The sequence below is a fragment of the Rhamphochromis sp. 'chilingali' genome (assembly GCF_963969265.1).
Source record: "Rhamphochromis sp. 'chilingali' genome assembly, chromosome: 2".
Taxonomy (NCBI): Eukaryota; Metazoa; Chordata; class Actinopteri; order Cichliformes; family Cichlidae; genus Rhamphochromis; species Rhamphochromis sp. 'chilingali'.
In genome coordinates this window covers 28,160,128-28,186,102 of record NC_137930.1, presented here as the reverse complement: position 1 = coordinate 28,186,102, position 25,975 = coordinate 28,160,128, and the positions used below count along the sequence as shown (strand labels likewise).

Below are 25,975 nucleotides of genomic sequence, written 5' to 3'. Positions count from 1 at the left end.
TTGGACAGTCAAGGCAATAGTCAAATTTGGAATTCAAATGGTTGCATAATCAGACATGAGAGTTCCTTATCAAAAAACCAATAGTGGTGCATTATGTCCTGTCACAACAGGATTTAAGAAAAGCTCTACAGAGTTATCTAACTTTAAGTGTCATCTCACATCATATTAAAGGACTGTGAAATATTACACAGATCATTGGTGGTGGAGACTTGCATACTGCCTGAGAGAGTAGTCAGTAAACTGATTTCCCTTGCAATCTGATATACAAACTTCAAATTAGCAAGATAAAACTTACTTTAAAGGCTGCCCTTAACAGTCTTAAGAGAATTAAAGGTACTGTGTGTTTGTTTGCAAAGCTATTAGGCTTTACAGAGTGGAGGACTGGAGGCTCAAAAGCAGTTCTCTAAAAAAACAACAGTGTATAGTCCTGTGGTGATGCTAACAGATCTAATGCTGATTTGTGAAAGAGCAGGCCTCAATAGGAAATGAAGTGACAGCGGAAATCATGGCGAAGGGGAGAAGCATGAAAAAAAAAATCCAAAACAAAACAAAAGACCAGTTTTTACATTTGTTTTACACAATTACAAAGAAGTTATTTGTACGTTACGACTTCTTGCTTGGAGAACAGCTGTTCCAAGTAATCTTGATAGTGCACTCAGATAACAGTAAACAAGTACAACATATAGATAGCGATCTGCAAAGCTGAGTGCAGACTCTAGGTAGTACCAACCCACTATGATGTCAGTCCTTTTAGACAAAATCAGTTTAAGTTATTGTTCTGTGTGAACACTTGTTGCATAATGTGGTCGCTCAGACCCAGGGCCCATGAGTAGTTGTAGACTTGTTTTACATCATGTATGTTTGCTGCACTGTGCTGCTGTCCTTGTGTTCTCCATGCTTGTATGTTTAGGCAAGTGGGTGTGTGCTAGCCACACCTGCAGCTAGGGCTGGGCCATATCATACCATTCACGGTAATACCGGTATAATGTTGGGCAATGGATAAGAAAATGAAATATCGCGATAGAATATGGGTAAAACGCGCATGCGCAGTGCCTTTGTTTTCATACGCACATGGAGGAAAAACCTTGCCGGCGATGGAGAATGAGAAGGGCGAAAGCGGATCGTTAAATGAAACGGATGAACCAGAACTGGTTTGTAAAAATGCTGCAACTTCAGTGGTGTGGAACTGGTTTAGCTTTCGTCCATCAAATACACAACAAAGCACTATTTTTGGTAGAGCATGCTAGCGAGCCATCGTTATTACCGTGTTTTTTAGAAAATGCGGCACACTTAAAATCAATCCTTTGATTTTTCTGAAAATCGACAGTGCCCCTTATAAACCTGTGTGCCTTATGTATGAATTCTGGTTGTGTTTACTGACCTTGAAATGATTTTATGTCGTACACGGCGCTCGAAAATCTGTCAGACGTTTTAGTACGACTTTGCTAAGCTACGAACCTGCACCGCTTGATGGATTGTCGGAGCATTACGGCTATTGTAGGCAGGAGCCTCGCGGAGTGAAACGTACTATGCTTCAACATAATATTACCGTATTGTGTGTGTATAACCTCTAAGTTTTGTGGATATTATACATGGTTATGCTGAGGATATGTCAGCCAGTTTCCACTGGAAATGCATTTTGGTTAAACTGACAGCAAGGAATTTGCATTTGCACTGTAAAATTTTTATATAACTTTAATGCACATAAAAAACAGCTGCTCGTTTAAGTGAAAATACATTGATGGGTTTTTTTTTTTCACTAATAAAGTTGTGGAGTTGTAAAGTATTTTGTCTAGTGTCAATTATACCGTCAGTTATATCGTTATCGCAAATTTTCAAATGTATATCGTGATAAATATTTTTGGTCATATCGCCCTGCTCTACCTGCAGCTAATGAAGCCTCGTCGGGGAGCTACTTAAGAGTGTGGCTGAGCACTCCTCGGCGCGGGATAGTGGTGTGAGACTCCACGTCAGTGTTCTTTGTGAGTCAAGTTAAACGAGTGAATGCCCGCAGTGGTTGAGTGTCCTAACGGTTGCTTCTTTGTTATTTTCTCCAGGAAAGAGCGTGGAAGACAAGAGCAGCAAGCACGGGGTGCGGGGACACATGGGAGCGGAAGAGCACGGAGCACAGACTTGTGGGTGGAAGACACGACACGGGAGTCAAGGGAACACGGGGATATATTATTCTGTGGATTATTTACACCACTGTAAATAAACGCACAGTTTATCATAAAGAGCTTCTTGTAGACCATGAAGGTCTACAAGAAGCTGTATGAAGTAAATTATTCTTACAGCATATGTCTTTAATGAGTTAAAAATCCTAATCCACATAGGGTTCAAAACTATATATACACCCCTATCGCAGTCACCATAATACTTGGTTATATGTCCCTTAGAACGTTTTACCTTGACCAGATGTTTTTGGTAGCTACCAACAAGCTTCTGGCATAATTTTGGATATCTGACGACTTTTCTTGGATGAATTTGTAGATCATTTTGTAGTTCATTTAAATTAGTTGGTTTCATGACCCCAGACCTGGCTTTTAACCATAACTCACAGATTTTCAGTAGGATTTAGCTCAGGGCTTTGGGAAAACCATTCTAGAAGCAAAATGTTTGGCTGCTCTACCCACTCCAAAAATACACATGTTGAAATGCGTTTCTCCTGTTGGAACACCCAGTGGTGCTCAAGTTTCTAGCTCTTGATCTAAGGGGAATTCGAAGAATCTGGAGGTAATCTTTCTTCATTATTCCATCCACTTTGTGCAATGTACCGGTACCAATGGTAGCAAAACAGGGCCACAGCATGATGCTACTACCATCACACTTAACAGTTGATATCGTTCTTAGGTTATATTTTAGGTTATATTTTCTACTGTTCACTGGTTTCACCATACTTAAGCTATTGTGCAGAGGTCTGGGGCAATAACTATAAAACCACATTACATTCACTTTTTACTCTTCAAAAGAAAGCAATTCGAATCATCCACAATGCAGGTTATAGGGAACATACAAACTCACTATTTTTGCAGTCTGAAATATTGAAAATTGACGATATAGTGAAATTCCAAACAGCACAAATTCTATTCAAAGCAAAAAATAAAGAACTGCCAGGTAATATTCAGAGTATGTTTTTTTTGAAAGAAGGAAGTTATAATTTAAGGGGTTTTTGTAACTTCAAAACAATGAAGGTACGTACTACAAGAAAAGGCTTTTGTGTTTCTGTTCAAGGAGTGAAACTATGGAACAAACTGAATATGGAATTAAAGCAATGTCCAAACATAAAACTGTTCAAAAAGAGTTATAAAAATATGATCTTCTCGATCTATAAAGAAAAGGAAAATATTTAAATTAAGTGAATGTCTCTATTTAAAAACAAACAAACAAAAAATTCATGATGTGATATTATAGCATATAGTATATCAGAAATCTGTTCACTATTTTTATTACAAATTATATCAGTAAGGAAGCTGACTAAATATTCACTGATAATTTATGGGACAGGGGTGGGATTAAATAAGTGTATACTTCTTCCCACTCCCTTTCAACATGTAAATTAATCAGAATGTTTTTTTGTATGTAATTTGTATAGTATATTTTTTTTCTCTCATTTCTTTTCTAAATGTACTTGTATATTGTTCACATGTTGAAATAAATTACCAATCAATCAGGTTTGAAACTCTCTCCTTAAGTCCCCCGAACATACTTCTTATCAGTGTGGCCAAATCTTACTGTAAAACTTCTCGAGAAGGCATTTGACTGAAAGTTAAGCTGACAGTTTGGGTCTTCTTCCAGAAGTAGCCAAAGTGGTGACATATCCTAATGACTTGTACTTGCATACAGTTGTTTGAATTGTTTGATCCAGGAATCTGGAAAATTTTGGAAAATTAGGCTTTTGAATGACCTTTCCAACTAGGGCAGTGTATCGTCACTGATTTCTAGAATCGATTCAATTCCGATTCACAAGTTACAGCGGTTTTATTAGAGACACGGCTAAGCGTTTTGCATTTTGCATAATTTTAAAAAGTTTAAATTTGTTCAATATTGAATGGCAGAAATTAGGTTTTCTTTTCGGAAGTAAGTAAAAAAAAAAACGTCGGCCGACAGCGCTGTAAACAACGGTAGACTTGTGCATAAAAAGCAAGCGAATAATGCAGAAAACAGACAGACAGGGAGAGGCAGAGAGAGCGAGAGAGAGCGCGCGCGAGAGAGAGAGAGAGAGAGAGCTGTGCATGAAGTGTGATTTTATCATGTTGGAAGCAAAACAGCAAAAGTAAGAGGGAATTCATGACGATGTTTATGTGAAGCGTAGTTTGGATCTTCTTTTGCTGCTGGTTCGGTCAATATTGTTTGGAGAGAGATAAAACTAACAGCTTTATGATCAGCGCAAAAAGGGCGTAAACACACAGCGCGGACCCGCGGATCAGAATCAGCGAGCTGTCGGCTTTCAGCCCCGACCGTCAGCTGAGAAAGGCGACATCTAACTGATTCTGATCCGCGGGTCCGCGCTGTGTGTTTACGTCTTTGTGCAGAATCCGTGTTCCTGCTCTCATTTACTGTCTAAATCCTTGATCCATGTCAGAAAACCAACTGATTAAATTAACTCTACCAATTTTGGCAGGAAGACTGGTCACATGTCCACCCAGTATTCTACCAGGTGCTTGATGTTCAAGGTGCAACTTGCTATGAATATTTAACCAAACATTAGTGGGGGTGTATGGTATTTGAGCCTGTGTTTTGATGCTGTGTGGATTGGAGAAAATCCAAAAGAAATTAAAATGTGCACTTTTTGCATTTAATTTTTTAAAGTGCTTAAAGATCTTTGTTCTACAATCATTCCACCCCGAAAAAAAGAACACCTCAAAGAAATCCTCATCAATCAACCCCCGAATTGCCATATAACAAAACAAAATAACAAAATAACTTAAAGCAAAAATTGGGAAACGTGAAGTCTGAAGTCTTTATATTAAGGGCCATCAGTCAAACAATATTGTTTGCTCTGGGTCTAAACAGAGCGCGTTGTGTGTGACATCTGCTTTTGCGCATGCGAGCCGCTTTGAGGGTTCACACTAGAGCGCGTTTGCTGTCGCATTTTATTTGTAGTGTGAACGAGCAGACAAAAAAATCGGATTTGATCAAAAATTGAGCATTAAGACCTGCAGTGTGAACGTAGCCAAAGTCTGTGAATGAGGCACCGTAGGATGCTGCAGCATCCACTTTGGGAATCTGTGACTTAAGCTGTTTTCATGCATGAACTCCAAACAATGGCAGGAGAATCAGGTTGGGACAATGTCTGAAGTTGCCCTTTCTCACATGTGTCAAACAGTTCATAGGCAGCTTCACATGCTTTCTCATCGCTAAAAACCACTGATTTAGGAGAATGTGCTGCCTGTTTAGAGCAAACAACAGGTTAAGACGTGAGTATACCCGAAATTAGTCACTTTGTGCGTCGCTGTATTATCATCATCACACAAGCACAGTCATCCATTTATGCTTGCCATTACGGTACATGTAGTAGCTGCATCATTCTCCTGAATGATAAGTGAGGCCTTTCTGATAACACCTCCACATCATTGCTGATATAGGGGGTCAAAACCAGAAGCAAAAGCTGCAGAGTTGTTGTCCCACCCCCAAAAGTGGCAAAAGTGGCTCAAAGGGATAGGTTACAAAAAACAAGTGGTACACAACCTGCAGAAATGGCGGATAGCGACAACAGATGACTAAGATCAACTTTGTTGTCCGGTGCCATCCTCGAGGTAATGCGCAGCTGGCATAAAATTGCCATTATATGGCAGCTAAGTGACTACTGTGACTTTATTTATTTTGGGATCAAAACATAATTGCACTACCAACTAAGTGCTTTTGCTCTTATTTTAACTTGAAAGAAATTTGATGATTCAATTTAAACTTAAAAGTCTTTAGTCCAAAAAATTTAACTGCTCATGTTCTACAACCAACTACATTTAATTCTGATGAACACATCAGGAACCCAGGAAATGGTTTGAGAGAAATGAAAAAGGAAAGAAAGACGATGGAAACGCAAAATCTGGTGACTCGGGAAAGAAATGAAAGAAAAGAAAACTGTCCTTAGGAAGGACTTTACTGGGATTCAAAAGGGCCAACTGGTTCATAATGAGATACTTTGACTGAGATGCTGACAAATATGTCATGTCATTAGTGCTTCTCTGACTAGTTGATAGCTGAGGTAGGGGTCCTGCATACTCGATCCAGACAGCAAGCTCAGTTAAACTACACAGACTATTTCCAGTAGTCTGAAGCGGGCTATATCCTGTTTTGGGCAACATATGAGAAAGGACAACTTGGTTACGCGTCTATCTGTGTCATCATAAATGTTATCAGGACAGACATAACTCACAGTGGACAGGATATGGGAGGCTGAGATAAAGGGAAATGAAAGAGGAAAAGGGTTCAGGGTTAAGTGGCAATAATGAGGATAAGACAGGAGAATATGTGTATGTGTGAATTCAAACTCACTTCAAAGTGTCTCTTGGAGCCTTGTTCATATCAACAGGAGACATAGGAGAGGCCCAGGGCATTAGAAAAGCAGGGAGGTAGAGGGGGAGGTTGAAAAAGGAGGGTTTGGGTAGAAAGGAAGCAGAACATGGTTGCAAACAAAGGCTGAAGAGAAAGAGAGGACTGAGGTGGAGGAGGGCAAGGAAGGGTTAAGCATAAGTGGGTCGGAGGTGAGAGGTTGGGGTATCTGGGTAGGTGAGAGGGAGGGGACTCATGGTGAAGGGGTTCACCTCTAGTGTGAATGTGATGAGGTAAAACCAAAAGAAAGGACTATGGAGAGAGTTCCTGTGTCATACACCCTCTTTATTTCCACCCTTCCTTCCCTTCCTCCCCTCTGGCCCTCTGTCCCCTTCCCTCCCTCCACTGCTGCACCCTCTCTGCGACCGGCCCCGGCAAATTCCCTAGGGCCAGGGGCAGTCCCCTTTCAGTCTCCAGTGACACAGTAATTAGAAGTGTGGGAACTGAATCCGTCCCTCTCTCTGAGCTCCCGCACCCCTCACCACCCCCCAATGATCGCTTGCTCTCTCCTTTCGCTGGCCCTCACCCCCACACCCCCTTACCAGCTCCCAGTTCCCACCTGGGGAACCTCAATTTTTGCACCTCAACTCAAGCTCTCGATCTCAGGAAATAGCATCTACCTAAAGAAAGAGCTTTCATATGGGTTATAGTCATTATCATATGCATCTAATATGACAGATACCTTAAATTACGTACAACTTATAAATACAACAACTTTACATATGCCTCAGTTAGACCATTTTATTTCTATGTATTTATTAAAAACAATTTAAAGCACTGATTGACACTTGCCACCTGTGATCTTGATGGGAGCGTCGCATCACACACACTCACACACTCAAACCCATACCATTCATCCCCCCTCCCACCCCACCCCGTTTCACCCCCGCCTCCTCTACAGTCACATAGTCCCCTATCTCTTCGAACAGAGCAACGCTGTCTCTCCCGCTCTCCATCAAGCTCACCACCCCCTCCAACCCCCATTCGCTATCTCCACGGCGATAACCATGGGAACAGCAGCACTGTGGGAACGGGCCACCAGTTGACCAAAATAGACAGCAGGAAAATGGAGGGAAAGAAAGAAAGAAAGGGCTCCCTGCGTCCAAGGAGGCCCGTGAGTGTGCATTTCTGTGTGCACGTCTCGTATGTGTGTGTGGCATAGGAGGTCCATGGGATCATTCAGACAGACAGGTACTCAGGCACTCCACTCACCTCTGGTTTTCACCAGCAACAATGGGGACACTGGGTGGCTTGAGCTGTTACATTTATTCACAGATATGCGGCTTCGGTTTGAGATGGTGGGACATGCTGAGATGCTTGTTCTCCTCATAATTTTAACGGTCCTACAACTACTAGATAGCTGTGTTGCACACAAAAAGGCAACGCCCTAACCACAAACACCCACACCCAAACAGCACAGTATTATTACACCATCACACACCCAGTCACACCCACAACTATGCACCTCTAAAGGAACACGTGCAATCGGTCTAATGAATGAATGAGATTGTTGGAATGGTTGGCATTCAAATACTGAAACAAGTTTGTGAACTAAAATGAAAGTACTTAAACAAAGGCACACATGTCTAATTACAGTCTCAGTTAATGTGAATAGCCAGAATAAGGCTACCATTATTGTTTACAGATTTAATTCATTTAATTTTAATTTTGTGTGTGGCAGGGGCAGGTAACCACAGCATAGCACACTTATAAGCAAGCACAAAACTACCACAGCTCATATTTTGTGTTTGCTATTTAGTTGTATTTGGTCCACGTGCATTGCTTGTGGTCTCCATTAAGTACAAATGCATGCACACACACACTCCTCTCTCTTTATGGCTTTAACGAAAATGCTGGGATGCAGTTCCGATGAGAAACATTAGATGCTGGTTTTCTTTGGCCTCCAAGAGAAGGAAATGGGGAAAAGACGCAAGTGGCGCATCATCATCATCATCATTTTTTTTTTTTTACCTAATGTGGGCCTAATTTTCCACTCCATTTATATCCTGCATCTTTCTCAGCAGCCCTGACATTCAAGTCTTGACTTCTACACTCATCTCCCTAAATTTCTGTCTATCTCTGTCTGATTTCTCCTTTTCCTTCTTTCCTTATTCCACTCACCACACATATCCCTTTTCTTCTCCTTTCAATCTCTCCGCTCTTTTCCGATTTCTACTGATCTATCTAATCTATCCAGAGTGCCTCCCCCTTTGCCTTTCCCAGGCCAAGTAGCCTGACCTCTCCAGCCTTCTACCTCTTTGCTCCCAGGAGTGAAGGGGTGTGTGCCTCTGACCATTCCCATCCGACTAGCACTTTCACTTTTAATCTGACTGTGTGTGTAACGGAGGAGACAACAAAACAAAGAGAATGTGTGTATGTCCCAAAGCAAACAGAGTCTAACTTCCTGACAGCATCGCATCACGCAAACTGCATGCTTTGGGAAGAACCACTGCAAGGCATAGTTTGAGGTTTTGAGGCCGAGTCGGCCTCCCATTCCAAAGACATAACACAATAACACACGCACACACAAGGAGTGAACAGGAACACAGCTCAGACATTTAAAAAACGTTCACAGTATATACAGGCCTCCACTGTGATTGTATTCACAGTTCTGCCCATGAGAATCAAGTAGAAACAAAACAGCAATACATCACCGGAGCGCCAACTTTGAAACACACACACACACACACACACACACACACACACACACACACACACACACACACACACACACACACACACACACAGACACACAGAATACCGTGGTTTAGTTCACAAGCCACAGACGGTGGGGGGTTACCATCCATTATCTCTGTCTCCATGAGGTTTAAATTCAAGTGTTGACACAACTCATTCTCGGAAACAGCATTCATGCACACGCACAAGCTTGGACTAACACACAATGTCCACACATGTACAGGATAGATGAGGTTATTGTTGTGAAGATATACAGGCCAGTGGTTCCCATTCCTGCTGGTTTTCTGTGCTATCAACTAAGTCAACAACACTGAAAGTGCAGAAGAATTCATGACTGATAAAATTAAAAGCAGCTCTTGTGAAAGAAGTTCTGAAGCTCTTGCATCAGAGAGCACACAATCAGAAATTGTAATTTTTGGTTCATTTGTAGAAATCTGGTAAAGATTTTTATGGGGGTTTTTTTTGTCTTAACTGTCACAAAACTCTATAAACAGGAGACAGGAAGACACATGCAACTAGAGAATTTCAGTACCCCCACCCTTATGTGACACTAAGCACAGACAACAGACCACACACATTCATCATGCAGAGAGACAGCAATCATGAGCTGAACAGCAACTAAAATTATGCAGTTAGTAACCTAACATTAGGAAAATATAACAGGGAAGGATACACATAAATTGCTTGAAAGAATTCCTGCATGTCACAGGGGTTGTTGTAACTGTGAGCACAAAGGCGCCACGGTCATGGTATCTCTTTATTTCAGATATTGTTTTTTATCAACCACAATTGGTGACCCATATATGTGGAAACAATGCATTTGCAGAGAACACAGATGGTGATATGATCTAGTAAAATGTTCTCAATATTGTCTACAAGCCTTCCAACTTGAAAATTGGGTAACACTGACAAGTGCATGGGGTTAAGTAGTCTTAAATCTATAAAAGAAAAAAGCACAGCCTCCATGTTTACGATTAAGTTATTTGTCCCAAGTAATCCTTATATTATTGGCTTAAGCATCAAGCCTCCCTCTTAATTCACAGCAATCAGATCGCAGTGCAAAAGAAGCTGTAGTTTTAAAATGATCAGCAGAAATAGGTCATATGTCAAATTGCATGTGAGGAAGCAAGGTTGCCTTAAAAGCATGACTGTACATGTAGGGGTCACCTAAAGCTCCCGAAGTGGGCTTGTGTGCCACAGAGATATGATAATAACAACCTTAACCCTCTCAGCTATTTCTCACTGGCAGGCATTAGCGTGGCTGACAAGAGTTCTTTATCACCGTGGTTGGGTGCAGCGCAGGCAGAATAAGCTTGGATGGCTTGCTATGTTATGGTGCATGTAGAGTGTGGGAGAATGATTTATGATTCACTAAGCTGCGAAGACCAAAGATCACATTTCACTATCGCAAGGGAAACCATTAAACCATGACCACAGACAGAGAGACAATCACACCAGCAGTATCTGGGAAAGGAAAGTGCAATTGTTAGCGCAAGTTCTCATAACATTTTTCTACCGTTACCGGTGGGACTTAACTTTTATTGATCAAAGAAAAGTATGTGGGTAATAGTTAAGGAGACCCAAGGAAGACAAATGCATGGGCACGTGTCATTTATGGAGAAATAACTTTTTTTTTCTTTTAAAAGGTTTTATCAATAAATCTTTGACCTATTTTTGCAACTGGTTTCTCTCAAGCCCCAATTATACTTGCAGCCTGACTTTTAACCCTTAAGAAAACACATTTTGTGTTATATAACAGTGTATTAAAATGTGATTTTAATGATGAAAGGTCCATTCCCTGTGTGGTATTGTGGTCATTAGCTGACCTAAGGTTTGTTATTATAGTGCAAAGAATTCTCTGTCCCTTAGGAGACTATTTAGAAGCAGAGGGCAATCACTCACAGCAGCACAGTCTGGCTGTGCAGCTACTGTGCTCTGCAAAACATGAGAAACTTCCTCTTTCTCTGTGTATGTTTCAGAGGAAGGCATCAGTAAGTGGTTCCCTCTCCCTGAGCGGCAGGGGAAAGTAGACCCTCTCGAGTGCCTCTTGGCTTCCCCACCTCCCCCATGAGCCAATAACGCAGTCAGACAGACACACACGCACACACACACACGCACACACACACAGTGTGGTTTCTCCTCTGGTGGGGAACATAAACAGGGCTGTCTGTCTGCAAGTGGAGAGCTAGTTCTCATGACATCACCACCCAGCAGGAATGCACTGCTCTGCCACGTCAAAGCCCCTCACACACACAAACGCTCGCACACATACACACAAAAGTACATGTTAAGTGATTTATGCACGTCCACATTTTCACAGGGAAATGTACCACATACAAAACATACACCCAAATGGCATTTTGAGCCATTTTCTCTCCTCTGGTATTTTCTTGCTGTGCAATTGTTTTTCCTCTCTCACTGCTCAGACATCCTCTTCCTCTGCATCTCCTCCCTTATCTTTATCACTTTGTTTTGTTCATTTTATCCTTGTAATTCCTCATTCCTATATATCTCCATTGCTTGTGCATCCCGTAGTGTCAGACCACACACAGACCACAGAAAGACAGATGAAGCCTGCGAAACAAAGACCCACGAAGCATGACAGAGAAAAGTATAACACTTGAAGATGGAGACGAAAGCATCATCACCTTTGAGAAACGTTGTGTGTATTTGTATGTGTATGTGTGTATGTTTTGGGGGGTGAAGCGGGGGGGACATGGGAAATTACGCACTACTTCATTGTATTGGTGTTTGGAGGAAAAGCCCTATTGAAGCTCTCCCTCCTTCCTTTTCACCTCTCTTCCTCCCTCACTAACTCTCTCCTCCCTTTTCCATCCCTCCATCACTTCCGGCCTCATCTTTTCCTTCCTAGCCATTTCCCCTTTGCTATTTTCTCCTTCTTATTACCTCTTCTTCCTTCCCTCTCTTCATCTCAGCCTGTCTCTGGTGTGTTTTCTCACAATTTCTCACCCCTTTACTTTTTTATCCTCTCCGCTTCTCCCAGGCTTTTGGGGAAAGCAGGGGCAGGAAGCAGCTTGGCTCTCAGACAATGGAACACATCAAAATCAAAAAGCAGCACCAACCTCACCAACTTCTCACACACACACAAGCAGAGCAGGACAAACAGGACATTCCAGCTGCCGGCTGCACCGGATTCCTCGCCTTGGCTAATCTGAAACGGAGAATGAGACTGGGAGTGGAGCAGAGCAGGGAAGCAGGGTGAGAACTGTGGGTGAGGGAGAGCAACACCTAACAGAGGCCATAAGAAGAAACCGATACAGAGTGGGGGAGAGAAATTAAGAACCTTAGGGGTAAAGGAGAGTGTTATTTAAAAGAGCATCAGTTTAAAAAAAAAAAAAAAAGGTGAAAAAGCAACAGAGTAAGAAAATAGATCATGTGTCACGGTGTTATACACACGTCTTCATGCAGCTCTAAAAAGGCATATTACGTTCATTGCTGCATGCATATCATGATATGAGTACCTGCCAATGGCCATCCTCTGTTTTATTTACAATGTTTCTGCAATGAAAGGTGAAAAGTTTGCTTTGTTTCCATGTCAGATCATTACAAAACTGCAAAGTATGCTTTCCTGTAACTAGGGTAAACAATTGTATATTCATTTCATGATGCACTTACAAAACAAAGTTATGTCACCAACATGGCCATAACACTATGGCATTCACTAACCACAGTGTGGGCAGTCCAATACCTGGCTTCTGATATCAAACCCATTTCTACCCACATGCTGATGAGGGGCGTGCATACGAATAAAAGAGAGCAAAAACTGTAAATACCTTCTTCCATTAACTACACTCCACAATGCTATCATTTGCACTTGCGTAGAAAATAAGTACCGCATCCTGAGCTGGAAATAGCAAAAAGCTGGTTTCTTAACAGATTATTATCTCCAGAATGACTCCTCCATCTATAATTAAAACCCATCTCTAAGAAAACAACATATATGCACATTATCCGCGCCTCTAAGTGCTGAAAACCTAAGTGGGTTTTGAGCAACTATATATTCTCACACAAGCATGGAGACAGACAGACACACAGAGACAGATACATATCATGCATCCACCCGCACACGCAGGTGTCACTGCCTTGCTATGTTATCCTGGGGCCAACTTGACTGTGGGAAAACAGAGCAGGCCTGATTTCTTAAATGCTTGGTGAGTGATGGATCATCTTCTTTCTTATCTATTAGTTCGTATGTGTATCCGCTATTGTGTCTGCTCAGACAGCTGCAGATTTTTCTGTGGGATTTTCACACCACTTCCAAAAAATGGCCTGCCTTACAAGAGTTCACAGAGTTTAACGGTCATCTCTCACAGTTCAGACACAAATACATACACATACACTTCTCAGAGAAGAACTGAAGGATTTACCTCTTCAGGAAAATAATAAACATTTACATAACAGAGACATCAACTTATTTTGTTTCCTAACTATTGAGTGGTGTCCAAGTATCCTTATGCTGTCCAGGAAAATGCTATTATTAACTTAATAACTGTTAGCATTATTTTCAGTACTAGTTTTCTTGTAGTCTTGTTGCTAATTGTGTTAATGCTATTGTCGCAAATGGTATCTGGATAATGTCGGAAGAATCAGGTTTGGACACAATCACAAGTTGCTCCCTACAAAAACAGCCGTGTTCGCACTACTGGAAATGTGACGTGTTCCAAAACAAACACTCCAAGTATGTGAATCAAAACCCTTGCCTGATTTGACTCTCTGGGATCATAATAGAAGATGATCCTCTTTAAGATCATCTCTTCATGCACCTCCAGTTCACTTTTAATGCTGCCACAATCTTAAGAACGCTTCTTTAAATCCACTGCTGGAAGGTCTGCTATTTCCTGTACGTGTTATAGTTAGTATAGTCTTTCATTTTCTATTTCTAGTTCCGTTTTAGAATTTATTTTATTTACTTTTTTTTTTAAATTTTTTAGTAAGTTTCTGCAATGGGTTTGTTGATTTCAGTTTAGTTTTCCCTGTTTGAAAAAAGTTCAGTTTCAGTGTTAGTTTGAATTCATTTCTATCACATGGAGAGTGTTTGTCAGGAGCAAGATTTAAGAAGTTCAGAATAGATGTTACAATGCACACCCAGCACTTTCTGGAGGCAACTAGCTCTCAGTAATGTAGACGGCTTCGTCTCACGTCTAACACATTTACCAAAGCCTGGATAAGCTGCCTTGAAAAATTGGACCAAACTGTTAAAGACTACAACTAAATACATTTCTTCTACATTTTAAATTTACTTTAGATATGCTTTTGTAAATTCCCAATATAATTTCTGTTAATATTTTTATTTCTATCAGATAGTATGGTTTTATATAGCTAGTTTTAGTTTTGTTTTTGTTACCTGCAATAACAATGCTTAGGATCTACTTCTTTCAATTACTTCTTTATAAATTCCGGTCCTTTCCGATGAAAACCACAGAAATACAGTACAGCGCATGAATAATGACTCATTGTGTCAGCTTCTCATTTCCCTAACTAGGTCATATTCACAACAACAACATCATCTCAGTGACAGCTATATAATATCTGTGGTCACGTCTCCATAAACCGGAGCTTAGAAGCAACACAACAATCACAATAGCCTTTCCTTATTTGGCTACCCTACAGCAGCTCAGACAGAGATCTGGTATATCATTCTTATAATTCTTATAATTATATATATATATGTACTCAAAACCTACTGTTTATATGTATGTGTCACAAAAAGCAGTCTGTGCTGTGTGTGAACAACACTTTTTCCCTGTGTGTTTACCTCTAGCACTTTCTCAAACTGTGTGTAACAGGAGATGCGAAGCCCTCGCCACACACAGTGGGAAATATTTGGGATGGTTTCCCTCGGAATGTCTTGGCGTGCCTATGGAATGCCCCCCTCCCAACAGTCTCCTCCTGCCCCTTCTCATTGTCGCTTCCTCTCATCTCTAGTCCCTCAAGGGGAGGGAGAGTGGGAAACAGCAGGACACACAAATACGACCCCTGTTTTGTCACCAGAGAGGAAGGCACATGCATAGAGATACAGACGAGGAGAGCCAAGCATGAGAAACCAGGGCAGGTTTGCAAAAAAAATATGAGAAGGCACTCAGGTTTCATAGTATGATACTGCTCATATCCATGGGCATCTAACAATTTCAGCTGCATGCAAGTTTGAAAAAGGGAATCTATTTCAATAAAAACTATCTTGTTTGCTACTGGATTTTAACACCTAACATGTTTACATCCTGGCAGAGATTAACCCAGTTTCACTTGTACTCACATGTGCGTGCGCGTGCACACACACACACACACAGCAAGTGAAGGATAGCATTAAACGTGTCTCAACCTCTCACATTCCTCCTGCTTCTCAGCCTGCAGCTCTCTTTGTAGATCAAAGCAGAGACAACAAGTCTTTCTATTGCCGTGTAGTCCTCCCTCCTGTACCCCTCCTTTTCCTTCACTCTCTCTTCCTCTTGATATTCCTCATTCAACACACACTTATCTCGCTCAAACAACTTTGCTTTTTCTCACATTTCCTCAAATACCTTTCAGCTTCAGTGTGTAATTTTAGCCTCCCTCTCCCTCTCTCCACAACCATATTATTCGCTATTTCTCAACTGCTTTCACTGCAGTTCCCTTTTTTGTCTCTCATCTTTTTACCTCACCACCATCACCTCTGTTCTCACTTCTCTATCGCCTTCCCTCCCTCTCCTTTTCCTGTCCGTAACCCCCCTCTTATTTCTCCCACCCCTCCCTCTCACAGTGCAGCGGTTCCTGTTGCTCTTGTTTTCACTTCCCCAGTCGTCTGGTGCGTGGGAACCAGCGTTTCAGCTGCAACAGTGTCTACGCCTGAGTCTGAGTGTGAGCGCATCTGTGACCAAGTCTATGTGTTCTCACTTGCTGTTTGTGCTTGAAGGTGCTGAGGTGACTGTGTGCACGCAGCAGTCATAATATGCGTTTGTTGGTTTGGGGTTTCAAATCTGCATTACCCAATATATATGGGAGTTTGTGCGTAGCTGGTTTCACATCTACCTCTGAGCTAGCCTCTGCTATCTGAACATATCTGTAATAGGCCAGTGTGGGCCATCTCATGGAACCATGAGGCCTAGCGGAAGTGTGTGTGTGTGTGTGTGTGTGTGTGTGTGTGTGTGTGTGTGTGTGTGTGTGTGTGTGTGTGTGTGTGTGTGTGTGTTTGAATAGAAAGTACAGATAGAGCAGGAATTAGTGGTGGGAGTTGGATAGAGCTAAATAGGGAAACTGCAATGGAGCAACCACTAGCTTTACCATCAAAGGAATACCCTTGCTGGAGATACTAATTAGGGACTATAAACAGTTCATTTCTGTGATATCTGTTAACATTTTATAACAGTAAATATTTTTTAAGAAACAGAACACTGAAACCGACCTGTATAACTTGCTTTACTGCAAATGTTATTTTAATTATTGCCATATTTTGATTTGATTTTCATAGATATTTAATAAATTACTGTAATGTATATTTAAATCAGCATATTTATAACATAACCCTGCATCAGACAGGCAACTTGTCCAGGGTGTACCACATCTCTCATCCTTTGACAGCTGGGACAGGCTCCAGCCCCCCCAATGATTCTGAACAGGATAAGTAGAATAAAATGGATGGTTGGGTTTTGACAACACTAACAATCTGTACTAAAGCTGAAAATAATTTTATCTTTTTTGGAGCTCTGACAGTGCAATTAAAATCATTTCAATGTTAATGGTTTAAATGTGCTTGCTTGCCTTTGGAGAAACATATTCACCTCATATTAAGCACAGTAAGCTAAATAAATCAAACTTAAATTTCAGGTAGATTTGTTTAGAAATGTGATACAGAATGCAGATGAAAGCAAAAGGAAGTTCCATATTAACAAAAAAAGGTCTCTATAAAGTGTTCATTTTATTTTACTTAATTATTTCTTTTGTATGAGGTTTCAGGGACAGATGCCATATCCCACAGAGCAGAGACAGATTCAAATCTCCCAACAGCAGATGGGTCTTTATATAAATACAAGCCAAATGAATTGCCTTGTTTACACAAAGAATATGTATTAATACTGCCTGAATAAGGAGCATAACTCTCAGTTTCTGAAGCCAGGTTTTTCAGTCACACGGAAGATAAACCACTTCCATATGAATCCCTCAAACACCATACATGACATTTTAAATACATGAGATAGTATTTTTTCAATTGCGTAACTATGCAGAAAAGTAAAAACATGATGCCCTTCTCTATGTTGCATTCTCTCTAGGAATAGGGTCAAATTCCTATGCCTCTAAAATCTGTGAGGCCTATTGATACACAGAAACAAACATTAACCCTTCCCCTACAATTTACATATGCATGTCTACACGAGGCTGTGCTTAACCTGTTGTGTGTGTGTGTGTGTGTGTGTGAGATTTACTTCTCTTTCCTCATGACATTTAGCAGTAGTGTATGTGATTGAGGGAGGAACACATAGACAAAAAGGGAGAGAAACTAAGCCACCCATTGCTAATTTGATAGCTTTACAATCAGATAACAAAAGAGGTTAACTTTGCCTGGGTGGGCTGTTGTGGAGCCCCAGGGTGAAACTCTCTGTTGCTCTCTGCCACACACACACACACACACACACACACACGCACGCACGCACGCACGCACACCTACAATATTTTACAATTTAAGCAAAGGTCAACAAAACTTTAATACAAACAACTGACTGAAATGTATTATTAATCTTCAATATCATTTAACCAAATAATGAAAAGGAATATAGTCAACCCCCAGTGTGACAATAACCGCAAATACTTGAGACCCCCTTTACAACTACCTATTTTAATAGTTCAAACATCAAATACACCTGAAACTGTCATCCCAAAACACTTAAAAATCATTTCAAAGTCAAATTAGATTAAAAACGAGAGACAAAGACACACAAAGTACACAAATACGTGAAACACTTGAACAGCAGATGTCTACGCGGTGAACTGGCAGCGTAGACATCTGCAAATAATTTTGATCTATGGAAAAAATCTGTGAATACTGAACCGTTAATTGGGGGGGAGGTTCGACTGTATTATACTTGAGCAATATTACTTTTGATAATAATAATAATTCTGAAAACATTTTATTAAGATAACATTGGTCAGTCTGTTTTTAAAAAAGTGGCAGCAGGAGAGATGGAAGTGGTTGAAAGAGCTTTTCACTGAATGAACTAATGAAAAAAACTCTGTGCCAGAGATGTAACTAGATATGTGGGAAAATGTAATAATTTAAATATGCTATTCAGCATTTATATGGGATGTATTGGAGTGACTTCTTTGAAGTTGTGTAGGAAGTGTGTACTAAAGTAAAGGATGTAGATGGATGACTATTTAGCCAATGGTCAATTGCTGCTTTTTTTGGGTATGTGTGATCCTCATCATATCATCAGAACAGGAGGTAGCATCAAGGTGGTCAAAAAAAAAAAAAAGGAATGCAGCTGGTGGTGTCTTGACAAATTCGCCACCCCTCACCCCCTCCTAGAAGAACGCTAGAACACCCAAGTTTTAAACTCTACTGATTCCACTCCCAGTCACAAACACACACAGGGGCACATAGCCCCTCTGAAACAGCCACCCACAGAGATATCTGTAGGTCAGGTACTATAAATCAGACTGTTATTGATGCAGTGTAACTGTTTTAACATATTTTCCACAACCATGATAAAATATGGATCTGAATAATAAACATGAGCTGCTACTTTAGTATTACTTATGGATACACACATGCTTGTTAGGAAGCAGATAATTATTCAGCTTTATTCCTTCTTCAGTTAAATTCCTTTATTTTCTATTTTCCATGTTTTTAAATCAAGTCTTCATCTTAAAGCTACTTCTCATCCACAGCATTATGGTAAATTTTCTTAGTGAACCACTGCATGTTTGACTCTCCTTTTCCATATCCATTAGTTTTTGCATCTTTTATACATCTTCCCCCATCACCCAACAGTGGCACTGATCAAGACTGTGGTGGCAGCAAGCTAAACAATGAAACGCAGACATCCCACTTCCTCACAACATCTTCCAGCCCCTGCTGAGGAATTCCCAGACCAGATGGGATATGCAATCCCATTCGGAGTCTTCTGGGTCTGCCCCAGGGTCTTCCTCTATTTGGACATGCTGAGAATACCTCCACAAAGAGGGAGGTCTGGCTCAGGAGGGATAATAATTAGATACTCTGGATGCTCTAAAATGGCTACTTTGAACATAAAGGTAACGTGGATTGACTTCACCCTCCTCCTCCTTTTACTAAAGATGACCTTAGATTTACTGCTGAATACATTTGTTTAGCCTCCCTGCTACTACTACAACACCCACATACACCCTACACCAATCAGCTTGTTAATATCTTACATCATAAAATCTCTCGTGAACAAAACCACAAAATACAGTGAGGTAAGGCATCTCCCTGTTGACTCCTCTGTAGGGATGGGTACCGGTATCCGGTGCCATTATGGCAGCGGTTCTGACATAAACGGTAGTAACCAGACTGAAAAGCAGCGCACATTTCGGTGCTTTATTTCGGTGCTTTTTTTCCTGAGATGTCATACACTTTGAATTCTAGCCAATCATTTTACGTTTCCGAGGATAGTAGGCGGGTCCAGGTACGTACGTTCTTTTAGAGCAGAGCTACAGATTAACAATGCCCAAGGCGAAGTGGTCAAAAGTCTGGCTGTACTTCACAGCAAAAGATGCAAACTCAGCAGCAACAAGTGCTTTAAGCTGATACTGTGACACTGTGCAAAGGAGGTAACACCTCAAATCCGATGAAACACCTGGCGACGCATAGTGTTTTTTTTAAAAGCCAAAAAATGCGCCGTACTTGATAGCTTGCTGCGAGACCTCACACCGAGCGCATAAATAATTTCCCCCAGGGATCAATAAAGTATTCTGATTCTGATTCTGCGGGTGTGGTGCCTGTTATTGGACCCGGAGTTAGCAACATCCCCCAAAACACGAAGAGGAGAGTCCTGGCCCCTAGCCCTGCCAGTGTAGCAGAAATGATGACGGATGATGATGGCAGCAGCAGCCGTTCTTCTCTGCGTGAGTAGCTTCATGATGTTCGTGTGTAATTTACGTTGAGTAGGCTAACCACGTTATTACATTAATGCATGTAAGGTGAACTAGCAAACATCATCATAGCTACATGCGGCTGTCCTCTTGTTTGATGGCAGATGCTCCCTTCACCCTGGCCAAAAAGGCTAAAATGACCAAAGAAAAAGTGGAAAACAGCTAAACATGAGAGGTTTTTGGACAAAGTTTGTGTTTTTTCCATTGATTAAGCACTGCTTCAAGCCAAGAGTGATGCCATATATGCCCCATAGCTGCAGAAAAGGCTAACATTGTTATCTTTTTACAAAAAAAACAGCTAAACATGAGAGGTTTTTGGACCAATTTTGTGTTCTCCATTCTTTAAGCACCGGTTTGAGCACCGGTTTGAGCACCGTTTAAGCACCTGCACCGTTTCAAAAGTACCAGTTTGGCACCGGTATCGGATAAAACCTAAACGATACCCATCCCTACTCCTCTGTGTGTGTGTGTGTGTGCGTGCGTGCGTGTTGGGGTGGGGTGAGAGGTGAGCCAAACCCTGTGATTTTATGCACGGCTTAACCACAAGTGCAAGTCTCTTTTCCATCTCCAACATAAGGAACATAAGAATGCTCAACATCTTCCCATGCTGTCAGCACTTTATTTCCTGGTAGTCTTGCCAGTAAAGAGTTCAGAAATGCTTCCACTTTCTTTCTGTGTTAAGCATACCACCTTTACCACAAGCATTTTTCCTTTGAATTCGACTACTTTACTCAAGCAGAAGCTTTTAAAAAAAATTACGAAATTCTTCCATTCATAATACTTCTCACTAAAATAATAACTATAGTTCTTGTGTTTCTCTTGATTAAAGTTGTGTATGAGCCAAATGTAAGTAGTAAGCAAGATAAATTAATATTTTGGACTAACTGTTGAATTACACAGATGTTATCTGTATCCAACTCTGCATCAAGTCATGTATTATTTTCTTCATTTGTCTGTTGTGAACTTTTCGTCCCTGCAGACAACTTCACTCTAACCATCCACAAAAGATCATGAAAATCATGTACAAGTGTGTAGCACACCGCATAAACAAATATTTTCATAGACAGAAATACCTGACAGCGGCTGAATATATCACTGGGAGTGGGCTGGATGTTAAAGTGTTTGAGAACTCGAACCGCCTGGTCTCTGGCCTTTTCTGAGCAGGCTAGGGAGAGACAGCGACCCTCCGCCACCTGGGAACGCAACTGTACGGGAAGATACAGACAAACTATGTGTACCAGGAAACAAGTCAGACACACCAATGCATGAAAACAAGCGCACAGTGCATCAGCATTCCCTAGATTTTAGATTTGTTTTTGAGTTCATGTGTACTTACAGTTTGGAATGGTTGTCCACATGTAAGAATGACACGGCCTTCAGCCTGCGCTAACTGAGACACAACAAATTCACACAAGAATAAAAGAGTACAATAAATGTATGCGGTAATGACACTCATGCTTGAAATGTACTTTGGTACACTAAATTCTGAAAACATTATGGTATGTTTTTATATGGTAATATAGGTTCTGAAGATGCTACGGTACAGTAATTTTTGGCCTAGTAGAAGCAAGTCTAGGTGTAGGAACAGGTCTGCTCTAATTTGTGCAGATATTTATGATTTGAACTGACCAGGAAAACGTTATGAATAGCTAAAAGCGATCAGTTCTTTCTAATACCATTTGCATAAAAACTACAGGAGGAAAGACTTGTGGATACCTAATCATGCCATCTCTGGGCTTCAGCAGTGAAGTAGCTGTGGCGTGAGTCAAGCTTATATTTTTAGGATCATTAAGGCTGACATCAATACCATTAATAACATCACAATATAGCAGCGTAAGTATGTGGCAACATCCTTTGGAATGAGGTCATTCATTCAATTTATTTTTGATATGAATAAATGGGGTATGGAAAAAGTGAAAATTAAATGGTAACAGCACTGATTACCAAATATCTGATATTGTGACATCCCAAGGGCTTTTTCTGTGGAAAATGTGAATATTTAGAAAAACTAGCAGGACTAACCTTAGCTGCAACCCTGTGATCATCAGTGTTCTCCAATATGACCACGTCAACTCCTAAACAACGCAGGTATCTTCCGAGTCCCTGCAGCATGTTGTCACACACCACCCGCAACTGCTGAGGGGGTAGCGGTGGGGAATCTTCTGAAGGCTTCTCACCATACAAGACGCCTTTCTCTGGATCTGAACAAGAGGGGCTGACCCTTTGAGCCCCCTGACATTCCTAAATGGACAGAGACAATAATGTGATACTTAACCGATCCCCATAGGGGGATTTTCTTTTCACTTGCACCACAGTTCAGGGAGGCTATAGCACTGGGTGAGCTTTAAATCTGCACCCCTGGAGCTGCTAGGAACTGCTGAAGTGTCTTTGTCAATGACTTATTGTCCCTCCTTACAGGCTGAAGGCTCAAAAGTTGGGTTTTCAGTAAGAGGTTTTAGCATTTACATGTAACATGAAAATTTATCACAGAAGAATGAATAGCTAAATTAGCAGATTCTGCTTTACATGTAAATAGGTTGGTCGCTGTCTATGAAGCGGAACCAACACCTACAGTAATCCTGCTGGTGACTGCAATCATGTTTCTGCATGAAATTCTGCATTAAAAAGGCAAAAAAAACTAACTGAATACATACTCTTTGCTTCAAGTATTAAAATGCCACTCTGATGCAAAGACCCTCTATAAGGAAACTGTTTACTAGGTCCCTTGTTTGGTTTTGGTCTCAACAACACTGATAATTGTTAATTGCATTCACAGTAGAATTCCAACATGTCCAGGTTGAGTATAAGGTTATGAAACCTACCAAAAACAAATAAAAGTAAAATATGAACAAAGCAGGTCAAGTATATTAATGAACTTTTGTGAAATAGTGGGAAAAATATTTAAAACTGAACTCTTGAAATAAATATAAAGATAAAACAGCTTTTAAATTTCTCTACCTCTTAGACCAGCAAGCACAGTTACTACATGTTTCATCAAGTCAACTAATGAGGGAAAAAAAAATCTATATAAGGTTGCGGCTCAGGTGGTAGAGTATATGTTTTCTTAACGTAAGATAAGAAGTTTGACTTGAAAATTGCTTATCTTATCACTCATGGCAGTGACTTTTATTTCTCTACTTTTTGTTCTCCCCCATCCGAAATGAGTTCAGCGTCTTTGGTTTTTACACACAGGTGTAAAGGTTTGACTATTACACACACACACACACACACACACACACACACACACACACACACACACACACACACACACACACACACACACACACACACAGGTCTGAATGCTGCAGAGTTACTGCAACAGCCAGTTCTGCTCCTGTTAATAATGTCTAATAACGATGTCAATAAATCAAACAGCTGAATATTCATAGTTTATTAGCTATACCAACTCACACACACAGACACACCTTTCTACCTACCTATCTAGATATAGATATAAAGATGTATTAAAAAAAAAGAAGAAAAGGCAACTGATCCCTGACCTCTTTCTCAAGGGTCTGTTTTGTTTGCTTGTCCTTTTTCTCCTTCAGCTTCTTGTCTCTGCTCTTCTCTGATTGGCTTGAAGATATGCTGCGCAGGTCATCAGGCAGCCCAAAAGATGCTGGGTTGCGGGAGAGGACAGAGTACACTTCCAGCAAACAGTAGGCATCTGCCACTAGAAGATGTTAAGAAGCAAAAGAAAGAGAGGGGGAAAAGGGGGGATTTATTGGTTTGCAGTTCATCAGGGGATAACAAAATAATCTCTGATATTCTATTGAGAAGAGAGCAGCGACCATCTGTCTCTCTGTCATTGTCTGTCTGTGCATGCACAATACCTTACCTGCATATCTAATTTGGCTGATGCGTAGAGGCCGCTTCTCCCAGTTGGACATCTGCTCTGTCTTGTCCAGGGGCCTTCCCAGGACCTGTTGTACCAACAGACTGAGGCCCTTTTCTGCACAGTCCTCTCCCACCAGTACCTCTTTAGGGCCATTTTGAGTCGGGCTGAGTGCACTATGTTGAATCTACATTACAAATTACAGACATAAAATAGCATAAAACAATCATTTATTTTAAACAGTGCAGGACTTCATTTAGAAACTGCGTTATATTAAGTTATGGAAATGAAAAGAAAGATTACTTTTTTATGTATACTTAGAAGATCAAGCATCCCCTCCATTTTCAGTGGGTCCTCTTGTAACTGGGGCCAGGTGGCCAACAGACACTTAAGATCACTGGCCATACCATATCCTGAATTGCAATAAAAGGAGAAATGTAGGAGACCAAAGTATGTAAAAAGAAAAAAAAAAGGCGAATGACTTGGATATAACACTGAATACATGCTAACCTAGTTTAAGGACACTTTGTTGGGAGAACAAGCTCCTGATGAAACAAATTGTTTCTGGGTGCTCACAGAATCTCCTAGCACAGAGGTCTATTAGGAAAACCTGATCAGAAACTGCAAGTTGTATCAGGGCCACTTGCTGAGTTGAGATACAGCCAAATGTTGGCTGCCACTCCATGTCAACTCCGACTACAACACCTTTCTAAGAAAGGACAGATAGCAGAACACAGGAGAGAAAGTTGAATAATACATGATTGCAAATACAGACTTTTCCCATCATTAGGTGCTGTTTAATCCTCTGTACCTTGAGCAGAATGCTTTGACATCTCTCGAGAGCTTCTGGTGTGTCCACAAAGTGCACCTTGTCTTTGGTAAGTGGCACTTGGTAGAACTTCTCACAGTGAGACTGAGCTAGCTCCCACTCCTCAGTTTCTGCAGTATCACTCAGAGATATCTGTCTGAGCAGAGGTGAGAAATGTGTATTTTTTATGAATGTGCAAATAAAAGACTGTGTGCTCTATAATGGCAAACTGATAACCAAATAGGAGGGAAAAAAGTGACTAAAACAATGCATTAGGTGTTATGAATGAGTCGAGTGAATCAGCGAAATATGTAAATAGTGAAAAAGAACCAAGTGAGCACAAAAGCTTTGTTTATAAGACTGCATTGAGAAGCTGTTGCAAAAGCAGGATGAAATCAGTAAGCAATATGTGAGAAACAGGATGTGGAGAAGAAAAATTAGACTCCACAGTTCCCTTTATATAAAAAATACAGTTTGTACATACCACAATTTGCGTAACAGAAGATGTTTATACATGTTCTGGCCAACTTACTGTAGAGCACGTGGTAGACTCTGCTGGGTTTCCCATACTCCACAGGGAAGTCGATATCTGGGGATGCTGTATCTCAGTGACCACTGGGAGGCTTTCCGAAGACAAGAGTACTTCACCAACATCTCCACCAAGTGGATCTGCAGCTCAAGGTCATCTGCCACTACATACTATACATACACAACAATAAACTTACTGCATACAAGACATAGCGCCATACAAATTTAGGCTTCATCAAGTCACATATAAACACATACAAACCCACTTGTACATGGTCAATCCAGTTCTCTTCTGTCATGCCTTTCTACGAAGAAAAAAAGATACAAAATGCTATTTTTAATTATTCTTCATTACAATTTTTAATCTACAATGTGAGGAGAATTTGGCAGCTAAACAATAGGGTACTGCTAAACTGAAAATTCAATAATAATAATATCTGATCATATTGTCT

General features: G+C 40.8%; 1 protein-coding gene across 2 annotated transcripts in view; it reads right to left on the bottom strand.

Moving 5' to 3' along the window:
• exd3 (exonuclease 3'-5' domain containing 3) overlaps positions 1 to 25,975 on the bottom strand; it is a 47,809-nt gene that overhangs the window by 11,019 nt on the left and 10,815 nt on the right. For both annotated transcript variants that reach the window (XM_080876667.1, XM_080876666.1), the window contains exons 10-19: positions 25,790 to 25,828; positions 25,528 to 25,694; positions 24,999 to 25,152; positions 24,698 to 24,896; positions 24,491 to 24,600; positions 24,191 to 24,374; positions 23,853 to 24,025; positions 22,375 to 22,593; positions 21,689 to 21,742; positions 21,426 to 21,557 (exon numbers count right to left, since the gene is read on the bottom strand). In XM_080876667.1, coding sequence (XP_080732793.1) covers positions 21,426 to 21,557; positions 21,689 to 21,742; positions 22,375 to 22,593; positions 23,853 to 24,025; positions 24,191 to 24,374; positions 24,491 to 24,600; positions 24,698 to 24,896; positions 24,999 to 25,152; positions 25,528 to 25,694; positions 25,790 to 25,828 — 1,431 coding nt within the window. The remainder of the gene's footprint in view (positions 1 to 21,425; positions 21,558 to 21,688; positions 21,743 to 22,374; positions 22,594 to 23,852; positions 24,026 to 24,190; positions 24,375 to 24,490; positions 24,601 to 24,697; positions 24,897 to 24,998; positions 25,153 to 25,527; positions 25,695 to 25,789; positions 25,829 to 25,975) is intronic.